Source organism: Mixophyes fleayi, chromosome 1, assembly GCF_038048845.1.
Source record: "Mixophyes fleayi isolate aMixFle1 chromosome 1, aMixFle1.hap1, whole genome shotgun sequence".
Lineage (NCBI taxonomy): Eukaryota > Metazoa > Chordata > Amphibia > Anura > Limnodynastidae > Mixophyes > Mixophyes fleayi.
Genome location: NC_134402.1, coordinates 20,993,244 through 21,014,584, shown reverse-complemented (window position 1 = coordinate 21,014,584; position 21,341 = coordinate 20,993,244). Strand labels below are relative to the sequence as shown.

Genomic DNA, 21,341 nt, shown 5'->3' with positions numbered 1-21,341 from the left:
TCCTGATGTCCTGTACTCTTATGACTTAATGAATACTCACGTATGGCACTAACAAGTAGTATTTTAGGAAGCAAAGGCAAAGTTGTTACTGTGGTGACATTTTGACCTTTGCCAGACCAAAGCATTTTCAGCTCCTCCATATTTGTTCCGCTTTCTAAATTCCCCCACTGTCTGCTAGTGAAGTGCTAAGACGCATCCTCAGGACTACCACAAAATGGCTTCCCCCACCATATGTAGGAAACGGGTAGAATTTACTTAACATCAAGAGCTAAAACGACAATGCATTTTTTCTGTCTGCAGTGCCGCTGTTCTACATTCTTTCATGTTAACGTCAGACAGGCATCGACTGTACACCAGATGTACCATATTCTGCCGTCAGGAACACGTCAGTCTGACAGGTCAAATTATACCTGCGATGTAAACGCAACTGTCACCAACGTCAAGTATGGGGAATGCAGAGACGATAAGATGATAGGGTCGAAAGAAAACGAAATATTGTCAATGCCTCACACTATGTAATAAAAAATCCTAATATTAAAAAGCATCCATCAGCAGTTTAATCACCTGTTATCATCTATATTCTGAACATCTTCTAAACCACAACTGTGACTATCCGACATCCTGCTGGTAACCTGGAATCAACTTCAATAGGATTTAGTGGGTACAAGGCCAGATTATTTATATTTGTAATACTACACCTCCGATTAGACAAAATAAATGAACAAGTGAACCCCAAGCATTTAACGCTGCCTTTCAGGGACTCCAAGTGTCCCACTTTCACCATAATAATGTAATAGGATTCTCAGAAGAGTATCAGGGAGAGAACTGTCATTACTTTTTCCCTACGAGAGGAACAATTATGCAATACTTATTGAAGGATTTCCAAAGATTAGCTTTCCCTCCCTAGGCAAGCTACACCGTAATTGTCTTGCTGTTGCTAAATTGGAGCTGCGTGCGAACCTGGGTATTTGAAAAGAGTTCAATCTGTGAATGGTACAAGAGTCGCTCGACGTGCACGAAAGCTCTAAGAAAAGATTAGAAGGGACTTACATTATTCATGTACTCGCTCAGCAGGTCTTGAAGGGCCTGTCGCACGGCGTTGCATTCTGCCACGATTCTCTCTCTCCGGTCGTCCCGCGTGCAGGAGGAGTCTGCCATCAGGGCCGCCCCACTGATAATGCTCTCAAGCCGCTCTTCCAGAGAAGGCCGGAACCGAGCTTCGCTGAAGGTCATGGGGTCAAGAATGATCTTGTTCTGTGGGATCAAACATATTCTAAAATAAGTATTACTTTACTAGAGCCGTGAACAAAGCAATGACACTTTACCAGGTACTGCAGAGAGAACAGTCCATTATTTAGAGAGGATGGTCACCTTCATGCAATTTTATTTTATTGGTTTGTGCGCACTCTGCTGCAACTTTTATGAACAATGCAAATACTTTGTGCAGATTATATAATTGCTTTCGTGTGATGAAAGCAAGAATGATCAAGCAATGTATTTAGTAAAAGTTACAGGAGGATGCACACAATCCAGTAGATTAAAGTAGCCTGATGGTGGAAATCTTTTTAAAGGGAACATTTATACCTCTTCTAAAGAGCCTAGACATTAATTATAAATGTCCTATATAATGTTATTTACACACATTGGGGTATATTTACTAAACGGCGGGTTTGAAAAAGTGGATATGTTGCCTATAGCAACCAATCAGATTTTGGCTGTCATTATTTAGTGCATTCTACAAAATGACAGCTAGAATCTGATTGGTTGCTATAGGCAACATCTCCACTTCTTCAAACCCGCAGTTTAGTAAATCTAGCCCATTGCCTTTGTCTTGCTAGCAGAGTATGCTAGGACTTGTAGTTCTACAAGAGCTAGCGATTAATAAGTTGCTGATCTCTGTTGTTGATTCCATAACTTGTCTTCACAGTGCTTCTTTCCCTTGTATGAATATTTTTTCTAATAACGTAGGTAATCAGCCTGAAATACCCTTTACTGAAACTCAAAGCAAATTGGCAATAATGAAACAAACAGCCAAAAACCCATGAAAATTGAAAACACTCTTCAAATCCAACCTTCTTCTGATCCAATGGGCAATGCACAATTGTGTGAAAAGCACTTTCTATCTGGCAAGAATTCCCTCAACAGATGTTTTGTTAAATTAGTTTTTGTTGTCTAAAACGAAAGCGCAAGGTGACCTCTAAGCCTGCTAGCGTGTATCAATTACACTTGTATTGAGTTTTATGGCGCTTTTAGTGTTCCACTAACATTAAAAGAGGCTTTGTTCTTCCCAAAAACATGAGAGACTGACCTGAATGAATCAGATACTACAAACACAGCCACCATTTATCTTCCGGCAGCAACCAATGAATCAGTTGTGAATACATTTTGTTTCGCAAGAAACTCACTCATATATACTCTACTACGATATTTTCTCCTATTACAGAAGAACCAACTTAACGGCATAGAATGCACACGGGGGAGGGGCCTTGACAACTGCAGGAACAATAGGGTTCATACCCTCTGACATTTTTTTCAAAATCCATTTTACTAGCATTTTTAACACTAGTAAAACGCACGCAAACAGGTCTGACATATAAGCCAGCAGTGGGAAACAGGTAAGAAAGAGGAATGCGTAAACTTGCTGATTAAAGTAAAAAAAAAAACTATATTGGATTGCTGCTTTAATAAAAATATAAATCCACACAACAGTAGTCATACATTGATGAAATTCTCTATAACTGCAATATTTGACAAATAAAAGAGAGCAGGATAACCAGTTAGCAGAAGTGACCCAAAATAATGGCTATTGTTTCCATACCATGCAAGCTCAGGCAAATGACAATTGAGAGACTTGAGTGGGAGTACAAGGTGGACATTGATGTCTTTAACTAACACAATGAAAACAAGGACACGTTTAGAACACGCTCAGTGGCTTTGTGGCCTCCTGTCAGATTTTATTGAACTTCAGGCTCTTTTTTCACCTTGTCTCTCTGCAAAGATGTCATTTTAAGATAATAATGGTACGAATTTCTGTTGCGTTGTACAGTCCTGTGCTATCTGGTTACAGCAGTCAGCAGACGCCTAAACATTAACATTAGAGCCTATTGTCCTCTAATCTTGGCCATAGGTACACAAGTCATTCAGTTCACACCCCAGTAACTGAACTAAGCAGAAGGATAATCCATAATAACTACATTATATTATGCATAGTTAGTGCTATTCGTTATCATCACATTATAGAAAATATCTTACAGCAGCTATCCCATGAAAAAATGAGGTGTGTTTTTATTAACCATAAATCATTGTGGCCGGCTATAAGAAGAATGTTGGTATTTACCCTTTGTCCTTGGTTTGTTTCTTCAGACTGCTACATAATAAGCTAGAATTCTGCACAGTGTCAAGGACTACCATAGCGACCATAGTCACATGGCACATAATGAAATGAGCAGAGAAGCTTTGGAAAGATTAGATTACGCAAGTAGCGTAGTTAATTGCGCATGTGCTACGCAACTTGCGTAAGCTCTATTTACAGTATTAGGTGATTTTCCCAATAGCGTGGGAAAATCACCTAATACAGTACATACACCTTGCGTAACGGACCTCCTACTAGGTAGGAGGTGTTTGCGGCGGCTCCAGCTTTTTTTGTTTTTCTTCAAGCAAGTGTAAAGAATCAGGGATGTACAAATTCTGGCCGAAGACTACTAGCAACAAGGCAAGAAGAGATTTTTCAAGCCAGAACGTTTGGATGGTATAAATAATGTGGGACTGGGGCAAGCCTGGACATTTGGATTTACAAATTATTTTGGACCTTTTTCAAGCCTGGACATTTGGAAGGTATAAATAATGTAGGACTGGGGCAAGCAAGTACAATTTGGTATAGAAAGAAGACTTCATTGGTAAGTATTTTGGGTTTTATTATTTTTAATAAATAGATGTGGTGTAAATGAGGGTGGTTACTGTGTTTATTGTGGGTTTTTTATTTTTATTAAATATATGTGGTGTTTACCAGGGTGTTGTGGTTTTTTTAACATTTATTTGTGGAACTACAGGTGCCAGCCAGCCAGGGATGTCAGGGCATGTTGGCACTTGTGGTTCTCCAAGTGCCAACATGCCCTGGCTGCCGTGAGTATGCTGGTGCTTGTAGTTATACAAGCAGCACCATGGCCACACTATTTTGGGCAACCTGGCTGGCTGGGACTTGTAGTTCCACAAAACAAAATGGCGTCTGGTTGTTATTTTTACACTTTATCGCCGGTATTACCCTACTACCCACAGCCCAGGGGTAGTATGAAGAGCCCTAGTCAGCACTGGGCTGGGGGTCTCTGGGGGGGGGGGGGCGCTCCTTTTTTTTGGCAGACCCCACTCCCTAGGGAATCTAGCCCAGGGCTGAACAGTCTAGGGTTGGTTAGTCATTATGACAGGGGGACCCCTGCCGTGTGTCCCACTGCTATAGTGCCGCCAACCCTGGCTGGTTTGCCTAGTGCTGGTAAAGTGAAAATCGGGGGACCCCGCGCAAAATTTCCCCCCATTTTCACGGGACCAGCAGTAGTCAGGCAGCACTAGGGTTAAGCAGGAATAGAGGGGGGACCCCACGCTTTTTTTTTTTTAACTTTCTTCTATTCTTTATAGTTTTACACTGACAGAGCAGTGTAACAGTGATGAGTTTCTAAAACACGCTGCTAGCAAGCAGCGTGTTGTATCTGGCGTGTTTTCAAGCAAACTCTCCTGAGTTTGCTTACTCGCAGCTTCATACATTGGAGACTTGTATAGCTGCAGTGGCAAACAGTCGGAAGTTTGATATCTGGCGATTTTGGAAATAGCGCTTTTGACAGAAGCACAACTCTGGCGATTTTGCATGAAATCTCAGCTTCATACATCTGTGAGTTTCAACTCTCACGATAAAATCGCAGGATTTGCAAAATCGGACCTTGATACATTTACCCCCTGGTGTGACAGGGTCACCTGTGGATTGTAATGCCTGGTTGGAGGGACGGAGTACTACCTGGTAGCATTAAGTGTGGAAGTAGATTTAGTTCTTGATTCAACATTCAACAAAATTGATATGAGGAGGTAGGTACCAGGGATAATTAATAAATAATGAATGACTGGGACCACCTCTCATTGGGAATCATGCAGTATGCTTCCACTGGTGTTGTAAAACATCCAAGTAGGACTAAAAAACCTTTTCCCTAAAAGAACAGTAACCACCCAGGAGTGTTGTCCAAAGGAAAAGGGTTAGATGCTGCCCAATTCATGTGTGTCTGGTATCTGTATCCCTAGATGAGTCAAATCACCACAAGAAGTCACAGCTGACAGAGCGGGACTACCCACCACAAGAAGTCACAGCTGGATAGAGTGGGGTTACCCACCACAAGAAGTCATGGCTGGACAGATAGGGACTATCCACCACAAGTAGTCACAGCTGGAAAGCGCGGGACTACCCACCACAAGAAAGTCACAGCTGGACAGAGCGGCATTACCCACAACAAGATGTCACAGCTGGACAGATAGGGACTACCCACCATAAGAAGTCACAGCTGGACAGATAGGGACTACCCACTACAAGATGTCACAGCTGGACAGATAGGGACTACCCACCACAAGAAGTCACAACTGGACAGAGCAGGACTACACACCACAAGAAGTCACAGCTGGACAGAGTGGGACTACCCACCACAAGAGGTCACGGCTGGACAGAGCGGGACTACCCACTACAAGAAGTTAGGTCTGGACAGATAGGGAATACCCACCATAAGAAGCCATGGCGGGACAGAGCGGGGCTACTCACCACAAAAAGTCACTGATGGACAGAGCGGGGTTACCCACCATAAGAAGTCATGGCTGGACAGAGCGGGACTACCCATCACAAGAAGTCACAGCTGACAGAGCGGGACTACCCACCACAAGAAGTCACGGCTGGACAGAGCGAGGCTACCCACCACAAGAAGTCACGGCTGGACAGAGCGGGCTACTCACCACAAGAAGTCACGGCTGGATAGAGCGGGGTTACCCACCACAAGAAGTCATGGCTGGACAGAGCGGGGCTACTTACCACAAAAAGTCACGGCTGAACAGAGCGGGGATACCCACCACAAAAAGTCATGGCTGGACAAAGCGGGGTTACCCACCACAAAAAGTCACGGCTGGACAGAGTAGGACTACCCACCACAAGAAGTCACAGCTGGACAGATAGGGACTATCCACCAAAAGAAGTCACAGCTGGACCGAGCGGGACTACACACCAGAAGAATACACAGCTGGACAGAGCAGGACTACCTACCACAAGAAGTCACAGCTGGACAGATAGGGACTATCCACCAAAAGAAGTCACAGCTGGACCGAGCGGGACTACACACCAGAAGAATACACAGCTGGACAGAGCAGGACTACCTACCACCAAGAAGTCACGGCTGGACAGAGTGGGACTAAAGTTTCTATCGAGTGAAATCCATTTCACTGAAGCACAGTGCCTAAATTTTAAGTGGGATATATTTATTCAGTGACCTCTCTGTTTTGTTGATTCATGTTTGCATATTGTTGAACCAAGATTCCAAAAATGTTATTTATTTTGTGACATGTTGATTAACATTGCAATGTGGTATTGTGGTATTACTTCTCTACACTACCGCCATTATCTGCATGATGTGGTAAAGCCTTATGCCACAAGCAAAGAGAATAAACTCAGTGTATGCAGTTTTAGCCCTGTGTTCCTTGTTTTATCCCAACACTGCTGGTCGGGGGGCCTTCACCTCTCTACCATACCACCGGGCCCGTAGAATCCTTCCTTACACTACTTCTGGGGTGCCAACCATCTGCCCAATCACACCCTCAGTTTTCACTCTAAGGGGTTAAGCTGGGGAGAGATTTTTCCTGCTGTAAAGTAATCAGGGGAGAAAATTGGGATACTATAACCAATTGCTCCAAAACTAATTACGCGTCAACACCAAATGCCAATCTATACTGGAAAAAACCCCACAGGATACTAAAATGTATTGACTTACAAAACATGTAACTCAAATGAATTTCCTATATTGCCATAATAACAAAAAAGCAATCTCCATGCATATGAAATTTACTATTAAAGAATCAAAATCAAGTATTTTATTGATCAAACGCTTCTGTTACACATTTCACAGACAATTTGTAGCCCTAGGCAATACTTACTTAAAAAATATTTTCAAATACCTATAAACAGCTGCTGTCCTAAAATCCCGCCAATAGCAAACATACATTTTGCCAACATGTGCTCAAATTGTTGTCCAACCCTCTAAAAAACTATACGAATCTCACATAAAGGATGCACATGTCCACGTTTGTAAATGCAATATGTTCCGCACTTTGCCAGATTCTCTTTGCTCCTGCCAGCCTGAGTTGTTTTACACCACTAACACATTGCCAGTGGGCGTGTGCGGAAGCGAGACAAGCATCGGAAGGCACAACAAAACCGCCAGGGGTACCCGCTGGATCCCAGGCGAGTTATTTATGAGGACCAGGTGGCAATTAGGATATTCTGCTTAAAGCCGGACAAAGTGGAGTTAATCTTTAACCTAATCATGAGTGTGAGGGGACGTCAGGTCTGCTGTATGTCATCGAGTTCAATAGGTTACCCCTTGTTATATATAAGGTCTACTCCTAAGCAGTCCCGCTTTTTATGGAAATGGTTAAAGGGGTGTTGTTCATAGGATTGGGGTGTGCTTGGGTGGATGAGAAGTGAGTCCCGGATTTTTATTATAAATAAATATTTTGTATTCAACCTGTACAGTAATATTGGCAGGGTATGCAAAAGTTTTCCTAATGAATGACGTGGTTAAATCACTATTCACCGTTTATATTAATGTTAACATATTATATTTATAATAAGTTATCTGATTTCTAAGTTTAATATTAAAAAATAAGAAGTATAAAAACACTAAAACAAGTCCAATTCATGCTGAGAAGCAGCCTTGTCTGATTTACCTAGGCTATATACATTAAATCATAAATCAGCTCTACAGAATTAGATGAGGTCTGGAGAGGTTTATCACTCCTTAATAAAGTCAGGCCTATAAAAACACGGCTCCAAACAATGCTGTGGGATTCCGAGAGATAAATCTATGGGTGGAGCAGATTATTATTTTCTCTCCTTATCTAGAGATCTGCAGAACATTGCCCTAGATACAGCTTACTTATTAGTATTGCGTACACAGCATCGCAACCGACAATACGCTCAAAATGTCTTCTTATTTAGACTCTTTACTACTTAAAGATTAATATGAGTTACTTCTTAAATTAAAACAAACCGTTTAATTAGGCTATAATGAAAACTTGTTTGTAATGCATTTTTGAGCGCATTTTAAAATTAGAGATGCTCAGGCTCGGTTCCTCGAGAACCGAACACACCCCCCAACTTTGAAGATCCGAGTACCGAGCCGGCTCGGTACTTTCGCGCGCCCTTGGAATTGAAAACGAGGCAAAACGTCATCGTTACCTCGTCAGATCTCGGATCTTGCGAGCTTTGGATTTCTATAAGTTCCGCCCTCCACGGCGATCCAGCGCCATTTCACAGAGGGACACAGAAGGGGTAGCACAGTTCTTGGCAGTCTCTAGAGAAGTTCCGCAGCGTCATAGGTAGAAAAGAAAGAGGAGGGGTAGCAGTGTTCTTCAAAGTCTCCAGTGACATTCAGGAGAGCTCCATTACTCCATTGCTAATTGTCATTGCTGAAATACAAAAATGTCTGGCAGGCTTGGTCTTCTAAATCTGCAGTCTGTGTTTGAAAGTGTATGAAAATAATACTGTGACCTGTGAGGTGGTCAAAATTGACTGCAAATGCCTTGAAATCAGTGTTATTGAGGTTAATAATAATGTAGGGGGGAAAAAAAATGCAAAAATATGTGATTTTAGCAAAAAAAATAGAGATTTAAAAAAACATCAGGATCTAAAACCAAAACACGCAAGGGCGGATTTGCCAAAACCAAAACACGAAGTTAATCCAGATCCAAAACCAAAATCAAAACCAGAACATCTCTATTTTAAATGCACAAAAACCCAATACGTTTAATATGCAATTTACTGGTGCATTCAATGTGTGCAGTGTAATGCAAGCAAAGATGCACGTAAAAATGTTAATTTGTCTCATATGATACGATGGGTTGGGTACGATTTTTCGAGTACCACAACCTCTGATAACTATGGTACCTAAAAAGAAACACAGATTAACCAAAAAAACTACCTACAAAGAGACGCTGCAGATTTCCTAACGATGGATGATACTGACCGCAACTAATTCCGACGAGAGACCTCTCCGGCACTTGACTTCCGCGTCACTGAACAGTGCGACCTAGGTAACTGTTCATTTAAAGCGGCAATGTCAGGACCCCGCAGGTAAACGTAACCTGTTTAACGTGGAAATATGTCAAGATTAAAACCTTACTGCATTTTTCTTTTATTTGTGACTTTGGAGAACAACTATTCTCTTATGTTTTAAAGTGAAGTTCAGTTTATAAATCTCCCTGTCACGATTTTGCACCTCGCCCCCAAATTCGTGTAGCCTGGTCAGCCTATTGGATAATCAGGCCCTGCTTTAGGATACCTGCGGCTACTTATCTACAGATAGAGCCATTACAGCAAAATAAACTTATTTTGTCCTGAGCTATCAATCTGGAATTTCACTTAGGAATCCAGCTTAGCAAATAGTTTCAGAGTTAATTATTTGGGCCAACCTGAAATATCACTTTGGGGTAACTCTGGCATATAAAGCGAATCTTGCCTTCCCCTGTAACATTTTAATATGTGAACAGTCTGCTACGAAAAATCCTGATTAAAAAATGGCAGTAATAACGGCGGAAAGAGTCGGCTGTACTCAGCCCAGATGTATCCAGCTGCAATTAGCCAATATGTGTTTGTTTCAGAGAGTTTTCATGATGGAAATGTCACTAATCTGATTACAAACCATCAGTTTTAATATAAATCTAGCGCTTTCCAAAAGTTACAAAAATAAAACGCCAACTTGTATTTCCTGAGGTTAGAGAGAAGCAATTTTTGTACTTAGCTGATGTCAGTTTAATTTACAATTTATGATAATTCAAGCAAATATTGGAGTTAACAAATTAGAGGGACTGTCAGCCCATTTAAGGTATGATTTATGGGTTTCGGAGTGTTCCAGCTGAATTAGATGGTCATGCTTCAATAATTCAGTAGGATTAAGTCACCTTTTCTGACTAGATGCTTGGAGAGGCTTGTTCAGTTACATGCTAATGGATGCATATTGCAAAGGTAGCAATGTTTTCACAGTAGCCTAAATAGAATCTTGCATTCCCCTATGACGTCTTCCGGAAGCTGAATTCACTGTGATAGGACGAGATACGGTTAGAATCCCTTCTGCATAGAGCTAATAGTTGAAGAATAGAATGCTATGACACTGCATAGCAGTGTCATAAGCAAACCGAGGGAGGGGGGGGGGGGGTTCCTAGTGCCTGGAAGCCCCCCTCCAAGCCTGGGGCACTGTATAATTGAGGTGGCTGGACCCTGCCCCCGCTTCACACGGCTCTGCTTGAAAAGGGAGAGCTGCGTGCACCTAACAGTAGTGCACGCAGCATTGCCCACGTATATTATGGGGATAGGAAGAGTTGGAGAGCAGCCAAGCACTGTCTAATATTATAACCACACCTCCATGCATGCTGGTCACGCCCACTGGTGGCGTGGTGTGGAAACCCCCCTCTACAAATCCTGCGTTTGCCCCTGAGTCTCTTCTACCCAGATCAACCAAACTAAACAGGACTACTCCACATGAGTCAAGGAATCTTCTAAACTAAAGACCAAAGGTCCCATGTTCTTGTCACTGGCTGTGGGAGATTTCTTGGACTCATTTTTGTGTCCTAGCAATCGACACTGGATCAGGAGCAGCGGCTGCATTGGATAGTTGTATTAGCTAATGTGTATGCCTTGGCCAAATATAATGTATTTGTATTATTTTATTTAGAAGCCGTTTTAAAAATGGACGCAGCTAGTTTGTACATCAATCCCTACTCTAATTCTGCATAACCCCAGTGGGCTGACAGCCAATGAAAAACAATTGGCCATTTAGTTTTCTCCATAAGCTATCAGGCTGAGAATTCATGTTTCAAAGGGATGTAGTCGGAATGTTGAAAATGAACATGGCAAAATTCAGAATGTTGACAGTCAGAATGTCGACATAGTTAAAATGTCGACATTCAGAATGTCCACATGTTCATTAGGTCAACAGGGTTAGAATGTCACAATGCCAAACTAATGAACATGTCGACATTTAACTGACATTCTGTCAACATTATGTTGTCAACATTCTGGGTGTTGACATGTTCATTGTCAACATTTCATACCCAACTTGTATTAAAAGGCCCCTGTTAATAAATGTCCCTGTAAATAAATGTGAGTAGGGGAACAAGTTGGAATTGTGCATCAAACATTATCCAGTATAGTTCTAACTAGAGGAAATCAGCTGTCACATCTATAGCAACAAAAACAGAATAAAAAGTAGAAAAAAAACTTATTTAAACCTTTTTTATGCTTTTATTAATTAACATACCTCCCGAGTGTCTTGATTTAGGCAGGACAGTCCTGATTTAAGAAATCTGTCCCACCATCCTAACAGTCAGCACCTTTGTCATGACTGTCAGAATGCTGGGAGGTATGACCTGTTCCCTGCGCCCCAATGCATGTGAGATTTTAGGGGGAAAAGAGTGGTTGTGGGCAGCACAGTGGCTCAGTGGTTAGCACTTCTGCCTCACAGCGCTGGGGTCATGAGTTCAATTCCCGACCATGGCCTTATCTGTGTGGAGTTTGTATGTTCTCCCCGTGTTGCGTAGGTTTCTTCCGGGTGCTCCGGTTTCCTCCCACACTCCAAAAACATACTTGTAGGTTAATTGGCTGCTATAATTTTTTTTACCCTAGTCTCTCTCTGTCTGTCTGTGTCTGTGTGTGTATGTATATTAGGGAATTTAGACTGTAAGCTCCAATGGGGCAGGGACTGATGTTAATGAGTTCTCTGTACAGTGCTGCGGAATCAGTGGCGCTATATAAATAAATGGTGATGATGGTGATGAGTGGTCTAACATTTTTTTGTGTGCAGGATCCTTACTGGGCACGACAAAATGCTTACTGGGCATACTACCCTAGCCCACTGATTGGTGTATAATGATGGCCACTCATCAATCAGAGCAGTGGGATGTTGCCATACACTGATCTCTGATTGGTGAATGGCTTGAATTCTCCCCCCCCCCAATCAGAGTGGCCCAGTAGAACCGCTCCTATCTATATGCTAGCATTAAATGCAGCTACAGAAACATAAGTGCCTGTAAAACTTCAAATTTTATTTTAACTATAAACCAGGCCCTAAATTTCTGATTTTAAGGTGAAGGAATAGTCTCATCGGACGTGTACCTTCATAAAGGTTTAAAGCTTTATAAAGGGTGACCCTCTTGTTTACCTGTTTCTCATAGGTTTTATGTAGCGTATTTAACTACACAACCACAGGATTCTAAAGCTGCTGTGTGAATAATTATGAAATAATGCCCTTTCCCATCCTCACCAACTGCTTATATTACACTACTACATATTCCACCTATCATTTAAAATATGCTTCTGTTTTTATCTCCCAAATTAGCTTGTTTGAACGTAGGGATCTTGCACACATAACACATTACATTTTTTACAGTGATTAATTTATATAAACTTTTTAATGCAACCATACTCAGAGTTTTGCAGACTTTTATTTTATTTTTCAAACATTTGGTTTTCTAGCGAATTGAACCAGATCACAGTAAAACGACCAAACCTCCCAAACTAGAATCTTTCCAGACAATGCTTTCTATTGATTTTTTGTGTACGCTGTAGGTTAGAGGTAATCGGAATTGGCCAATTTATTAGGTATACCTGCTCTAAACATGTAATTGGCTGAACTCCCAGTGACAGGATCATTAATATAGCACTGTGATAATTAATGCTGCCTAGAGCAGCTTAGCAGGTCCCGGCAGATGGTGAATGAGTGAAACTCAGAGTATAATGGAAATGAAGGGGCTTTGAATGCTGCATGGTGGTGGGAACCAGAGGCACTGTTTTTACCGTATCTGGAAAGGCCATATTGATGGGGCACTCACACAACAGGACGGCTGTACCACAAATGGGAAACCACCCAAAGAACATCGGTGGTCCCATGGTTAGAAACGGACCATTGATAGACGACACAAGTGGTTTTTTTGCTGCTGCGATACCACTTGTGGCCAATAGATGGAGGCAGAGGGCCAAAACATATTTCCAATGCTGCTGTATGATAAAGCATTAATTGGTAAAACAAATAATTTACTTATATTCAGTACTGAATAAACAGAGTGTAAAAGAGATTGTGGCAGAAGGTGACTTTGTGCACATATGGTGGACTTAACGTGTAAAATGTAACTGGAGAAGAAAAGGGCATTCATTAAGCACGATATTTAGAAGACAAATAAAATGAAACCCAGTAAATGCACTATAAGCTCTGGCCATTAAAGAAGTTGTGCCCCTATTTACAACCTATGTTATTTATGCCCCTCTGTACCCCTTATGTAAACCGTGAATATGCCTATTAAATGGAAAGCAGCTGACGTCAATCTATTCATACCCATGTTTTCTTTACAGTCCCAGCTGCTCTGCAATACTAACAGCAATACCAACAGCTCTCTGCTCTCACAGCAATACTAACAGCTCTCTGCTCTCGCAGCAATACTAACAACTCTCTGCTCTCGCAGCAATACCAACAGCTCTCTGCTCTCACAGCAATACTAACAGCTCTCTGCTCTCGCAGCAATACTAACAGCTCTCTGCTCTCGCAGTAATACTAACAGCTCTCTGCTCTCACAGCAATACTAACAGCTCTCTGCTCTCGCAGCAATACTAACAGCTCTCTGCTCTCGCAGCAATACTAACAGCTCTCTGCTCTCACAGCTATTAGTGATATGGGATCTGCAGCTGTATTACATTACCAGTAGGGTTTGTTTGTGGTATCTGGCTAACTATGGAGTACATAGGGAACGTGTGCTTAACTAGCTAGGGTTGTACAAAATAATATATCTCCCTGATAAATCTACCTATCCTTACCTTCAGTCATGTGTCAAATCTATAACTACCAGGCTTCGTGGACAATGGGCCTTACTATTACAATTTTAGACTCTCTAAACCAGAAGATCACACGGGCAGCATGGTGGCTCAGTGGTTAGCACTTCTGCCTCACAGGACTGGGGTCATGAGTTCAATTCCTGACCATGATCTTATCTGTCAGGAGTTTGTATGTTCTCCCCGTATATGCGTGGGTTTCCTCCGGGTGCTCTGGTTTCCTCCCACACTCCAAAAACATACTGGTAGGTTAATTGGCTGCTATCAAATTGACACTAGTCTGTGCGTCTGTCTGTGTGTGTGTCTGTGTGTGTTAGGGAATTTAAACTGTAAGCCCCAATGTGACTGATGTGAATGAGCTCTCTGTACAGCGCTGCGGAATTAGTGGCGCTATATAAATAAATGGTGATGATGATACACCTTTATAGCATTTACATTATAACTTCTTCACATATCAGAGAGCATGTTTGGAGGCATGGCAATGTTTTTAAAGGACCACTAAACACTATATTTTTTTTCCCAGGAGCTTTTTTCTGGCCATCGGATTGGATTAATTTTTGTATACTAGCCACCACATTGTGGCTTGTACCTTATACCAGGCATATCGGACTCATTTATATATACTAGCCAACAGAACAGGGTGACCCTTGTATACTAGCCTTCAGATTGAGCTCAGTTTTATATACTAGCCACCAGATTGGGCTCAGCTGGATATATAAACCATGTAATAGGGCTTTGTATTGTATACTAGCCACTGTCTTGAGATCAGCTTTGCATAATATGTTTTTATTACTAAAGAATTAAGCCAAAGCAAAAGGTTGTGTATTTGTGTTTTTATATATATATATATATATATATATATATATATATATATATATATATATATATATATATATATATTACTGTGTCATGTTACAAATTTGGTTCTTGCAGGTAACCAAGAGACACTCCTGAGAAAAAACAGTACAATGGTATCTGTTTAGTACAACAGTTACATAATGAATATTCTATGCATAATAATTACACATAATTGCCAAAATAAGCTGCTTATTATGTAGCGAATAAACATTGAAAAATTGACAATGCACAAACGCTGACATTTAATGTATAATTATAAATACATCTCAGACATAATCAAGCACACAATGTACAGCAACTGTGCTAAACAGAAATTGTATAAAAGCTAACATTAATTAATGAGTGTTATTTATGGTGTACTTCATTAAAGCATCACATAACATACCAATTATAATGTCACAGCATTTTAAAAAATACATACACAGTAGCATGCCTTACAATTGTCTTTTGCTAGTATATGGGCTAACATTAAAATCAGAGATATCCAACTACTAATGTACTGATGTTCCCACCACCTCAGGTTTGTCCTCATGAGTGCCTGTTTTATATATTCTCAACAATAAAGGAACATTTTATATACTTGTGCCAAACTGGGCACTGTCAGTGACTGGTGAACTCATATTCAGGTGCTCTCTATTTCTATCACTCAGACAAGATCTCTGGTGCCCGAGAAACAGGGTGTATTTAAGCATGATCTTCTGATATGGATCTGGATTGCCCCTTACTCTGACTATTTGCTTGTGATTGGAGAGGAGTGAGGTTGCACCAAAATTTTGTGCAAATAGAGTTTCATAGAAGAATAGGCTGGGGAGACAGTTCAGAGTTCCAAAGTCTCAGCCAGGTCCTGACAGTTCCAAGGTCTCAGCCAGGTCCTGAGAGTTCCAAGGTCTCAGTCAGGTCCTGAAAGTTCCAAGGTCTCAGCAAGGTTCTGAGAGTTCCAAGGTCTCAGCAAGGTCCTGAAAGTTCCAAGGTGTCAGCCAGGTTGTGATCTTTCCAAGGTCTCAGCCAGGTCCTAAGAGTTCCAAGGACTCAGGCAGATCCTGAGAGTTCCAAGGTCTCAGCCAGGTCCTGAGAGTTCCAAAGACTTAGCCAGGTCCTGAGAGTTCAAAGGTCTCGGCCAGGTCCTGAGAGTTCCAAGGTCTTGGCCAGGTCCTGAGAGTTCCAAAGTCTTAGCCAGGTCCAGAGAGTTCCAAAGTCTCAGACAGGTCATGAGAACTCCAAGATTTCAGCCAGGTCCTGAGAGTTCCAAGGTCTCAGCCAGATCCTGAGAATTCCAAGGTCTCAGCCAGGTCCTGAGAGTTCCAAGGTTTCAGCCAGGTCCCGAGAGTTCCAAGGTCTCAGCCAGGTCCTAAGAGTTCTAAAGTCTCAGCCAGGTCCAGAGAGTTCCAAAGTAAAGATAAACTGCTAAACTTAGGACTCATAAAAAGTGCACTGACTTGGTTTATAGGCTTTAGTTTGGTTCCCTAAGTATATGAATCTTTTCTCTGCTGTGTAAGCTCCATACTGTTTCACTGTATTTTATCATTTCAGAATGCTGCATTAAAATATGTAATGCACATAAAATGCATAACCTGGACGTGTTTCACTCTCTTAACCATAACCTCCTAAAACATATACCACTTACTTAACTTATCTAGACAATAACGACACAGAGACTTATGAAAGTGGCTAAAGAAGGTCACAGTTTATTAATTAATTAATTAAATAAATAAGTGTCGATGAAAGTGCACTGTGAGGCAGCTAAATCAAACTGATATTTGAAACCAAGCGTGAATGGCTAACGGCCTACTCCACTTAACGAGAAAAATCCTTAACTGCCTGGCCAGCACTAAATCTGACATCAGAGTGACTATGCCCCCTCCCGACTATACAATATCCGCCCTCAGAAGCAGCCCAAGGGATCCTCACCAAAAAGGACCATGAGTCAGTTCCCTCGAAAGGGGTAGCACCTGCAGTCAATCAGCGATAACACTGTAATGATCAGCCGCTGCCCACAGTGACTTCCTACCAACTGTGCCTGCTCTGTGGCGTGGGGAAAACCAGGTTAAAACTCGCACGGCACGGGAGCAGGGTGGTCTATAAAGGGCATGGGTGGATGGGTGGGATCTCAAGCAGTGAATGGGAAAGGGCATGTGACATGCTAGGACTTATATAGACAGATCTCCAGGCACTCCCCTTTGTTCCTCATTGGTCGGCCTGGGATGTGGCATTTTAACTCCTGCAGGTAAGGTTAATTTCATGTATGCGTTTAAGTGCTTTCGTCCATATGGCACTCTTTTTTCCGTATCCTTTTCTGAAGACTATAAGGAGACGAAACATCACTGCCTAGGTGGCTGTAACTTCCACCAGTCCAGTCTATTTACGAATCAGTCCTGGTTTATGACAGTAAGATGAGTTGTGGGACAGACTGGGGAGTGGGGCTGTCTGTTGAGTCCAATGGTGTGTTCTAGTGTGAAAGGGTTTTTACATTTTGGGAGGCATAGGTGACTATATAAAATGATGCCACAAATTGAACATCTTCATAAAATTCTGAGGTGTCTTTTAATTTCCTATAATCTACGCCATAGAGAATGCATTATCAATTATATTATTAATATAGTTTCAAAATATCATCATCATCATTTATTTATATATCGCCACTAATTCCACAGCGCTGTACAGAGAACTCACTCACATCAGTCCCTGACCCGTTAGAGCTTACAGTCTAAAATCTCTAACACACACAGACAGATACACAGACTAGGGTCAATTTGACAGCAGCCAATTAACCTACTAGTATGTTTTTTTGGAGTGTGGGAGGAAACCGGAGCACCCGGAAGAAACCCACGCAACCACGGGGGGAACATACAAACTCCACACAGATAAGGCCATAGGTCGGGAATTGAACTCATGACCCCAGTCCTGTGAGGCAGAAGTGCTAACCACTGAGCCACCGTGCTGCCCAAATAACGAGTTGTAGATATATACTGATTATAGTGTTGCCAACAACAACCTTATTTTATAAAAATGTGATTGAAATATTAACGGAAGGGATGTGAGATTTGGTCCTCTCTATTCACAAGTAAGGAAATCTTTGGAGTTTGTAAGTTTTTACATATATACATGATATTTATGTATAATAAAGTTATATTACACACATATGTACATGTACACTATTGACTAATATGTATTGCAAAGATTTATACCCTTATAATTGTTTTTTTCTCGTGAATATTGAGCCGCAGATTGTGTTTCTCGCCACCCGCAGCCTTAATACCCCCATTATAACTTGACAGCTGTTTTGCTAAAACATAAATCACCAGATCCACATAAGATAAATGTACAGCACCACACATTACAGGGAGCAGTGAGCTCACAATCATTTATTAGCCGATACCCAAGTTTGGAACAGATACAGACGTGAATGAAACAAGAGTGCTGACCCCCGAGGAGCTGTAATCTAATTTGTGAACTAACAGCTTTTTTTTTACTCAAGATGCAATTCTGCCCCGGGTCATGTTATGGAGATACGAACATGAAACATTGAGATTAGCGACATTATTCCATCTGACCTAATGCAAGAAACTGTACACACAGCACATTGACTTACATGTTGTAAAAGGTCATATTCCATTTACTAAAGGCTTCCATTAGAAAGATGGTAACCTTTTAAAAAGCTAATATTATACTACAGAGAGGTGAGAGGAGTTCAGCAGTTCCCGTATTGCAGAAATGTGCGTCTGACAGCAGAAAAAGGACTGACTGTTCCATCCAGTCTGACTGCTGTATAGTCTTTTCTGTGTGTTATTAATTATTATTCTGTCTCTTCTGCAGCCTGTGAGTCTCTGTCTCCCACTTCCTCCCTTATGCCTCCCACCCAGCATGTATGTCCCCCACTCCCCACACCTCTGTCTCCTCTGCAGCCTGTGATTCTCTGCCTCCATCCTCTTCGTCCAGCCTCTCTGGCTATTAATGTAATGGGGGAGGGGCTATTAATTTAACAGGTGTAGGGGGTATTCATTTATTGGTGGTGTTATTAATTTAATGGTGGTAGGGTCTATTGATCTATTAGTGGGGGCTATTAATTTAATTGTGGATGCTTGTGGTGGAGGTGGTGGCTACTAATGTAATACTGGGGAGGTTTGGGTGGCTTTAATTGGGATCGACCTGGTGTAGAAGAAGGCCCATTTATGAAAAGTGAATGCTATTAATTTAATGAATGGGCTGGTTAGAGGAGGGAGGACTGGACTGTTCACTAGTTTCTTTGCTTTCCTCGTGGTAATTAATTATTTATTTTCCATACAGGGGCCCAATGGGATCTGGCCCAGCAGAAAGTGAGCTTAGCAGCAGCTCCAGGTAGTCAAAGGTGCAAGAAGGTAGGAGAGAACCATCTAGTGCTTGCAAAGGGCTAGGCACACAGTAGGATGTCTGCTTCTCCTCCAGTAGTGCGCACCTTGGGAGGCAACATCTACTCCTACCAAGCTCTGATGGAGTGGGGGTGCGGCACATGTGGTCTCTCTCGCCCAGGGCTCTACAATGTCTAGTTACGCCTCTGACAGGCAGCTTACTGGACATATTAGACAGAACTGGGCCAGCACATGCTCACCCCAATCTTCTTCTGATTGGAAGAAGTGTGGAGTGGACGCAGTCGGCATTTTCTCTTCTTTGTAATGTGGCACTGGGCTGTGACATCATAACCCAGCGCCACACTCCCTGCCCATTACCAAGATGGAGCCAGCAGCTCCAAAGATAAGAATCTGCTGGCTGCTTCCCCTCCATAGGAACAAAAGGTACTGTCGCACTAAATCATACTTATAGAAGCTTACTACCCAAAATATTCCATATATCAAAATTATCTCGATATGGGGTGCCACCTTAACTTATTATACATAGATCAAAAGAAAGAAAAGTTAATCGATAGGTGCACTGTGGCTTTTAATATGTAAATAAATGTTTAAGTAAAATATAACTTTTATTTTTATATTAAAATAAGCGAAATATATAAAACCAATTAAAAAACAATGCTGTCTGCATATATAAAATATGTGGACTTGCGCTTAGGTAGAAATAGTATCATCATCAACCTTAATCATATATTATTCGGTGACATTTATATCTCAAAGCACAGTGAAGCCTCTCTTCATTAAGTTTGTTCTCAAATGGAATCAGCTGAATATTGCACAAAGTTTCACTGTTTCCCATATATTAGGGTTGTAGTGTCTCCTAGCAAAAAAACGGGGAGTGTATTGCTATCTACCTACATAATATCTCCGAACTAATTGTGGTTTTATCGGAGTATTATACAAGCTGCCAATCTAGAAGGTAAATTTCTTGCAGACAGCGAGGACGCCGACGCGCGTTTCGCTTGAGTCTGCTTTATCCAAGGCAACTTGCCAATTAGTTCGGAGATATTATGTAGGTAGATAGCAATACACTCCCCGTTTTTTTGCTAGGAGACACTACAACCCTAATATATGGGTTAACAAGATAGTATTTTCATCGCAGTGAAGCTTTGTGTAATATTCAGCTGATTCTATTAGAGAAATAACTTAATGAAGGGAGGCTTTACTATAATATACTCCTCGTCTTATACCAGGATACACTATAACCCCAATATATGGGCTAAAGAGATAGTGTTTCTATCGCAGTGAAACTTTGTGCAATATTCAGCTGATTCCATTTGAGAACAAACTTAATGAAGGGAGGCTTCACTGTGCTTTGAGATATAAATGTCACCGAATAATATATGATTAAGGTTGATGGTGATACTATTTTTACCTAAGCACAAGTCCACATATTTTGAAGGTTATATATGCAGACAGCATTGTTTTTTAATTGGTTTTATATATTTCGCTTATTTTAATATAAAAATAAAAGTTATATTTTACTTAAACATTTATTTACATATTAGAAGCCACAGTGCACCTATCGATTAACTTCTTTTCTTTCTTTTGCTTCCCCTCCATGTCAGCTTCTGGCACTCAGGGCCGTAACTAGAGCTGTGAGATAGGAGCGACCAATCAGGGTGCAACTCTGAAGTGGGGTAAATAAGAACACAGGATTAGTGACATTTTGTGTTTTTAGGCGCCCCCTAAACTCTGGCGCTCTTGTGGTAGCCGGCTCTGAGAGAGTTTGTTCTGTTTAAAGAGCCACTACTCCTAAAATATATATTGATCTTATAAAGGCATCTTGTAACAGTCACCAATGATTAGTAATACAATAATCTTGGCGTACGTATATTTCAGGACTTCAGGACAGTACTGTTGTGTTATTACACAGTGCAGTCTTCTAAAGCTGCATTACCATCTAGTGAAATATATTACTGAGGAGCACGGCCTCTTGCGAGGGCTCCGGGTGTTGCAGCCTTTTCTCCAGGGGCCCCTACATTCATCTTACAGTC

The 21,341-nt window shown here is 41.4% G+C and overlaps 1 protein-coding gene across 2 annotated transcripts in view; it reads right to left on the bottom strand.

Moving 5' to 3' along the window:
- The window catches only part of CTNNA2 (catenin alpha 2), a 1,470,003-nt gene that overhangs the window by 1,064,124 nt on the left and 384,538 nt on the right, over window positions 1–21,341 (bottom strand). For both annotated transcript variants that reach the window (XM_075191920.1, XM_075191984.1), the window contains exon 7: window positions 1,051–1,254. In XM_075191920.1, the coding sequence (XP_075048021.1) occupies window positions 1,051–1,254 (204 nt within the window). The remainder of the gene's footprint in view (window positions 1–1,050; window positions 1,255–21,341) is intronic.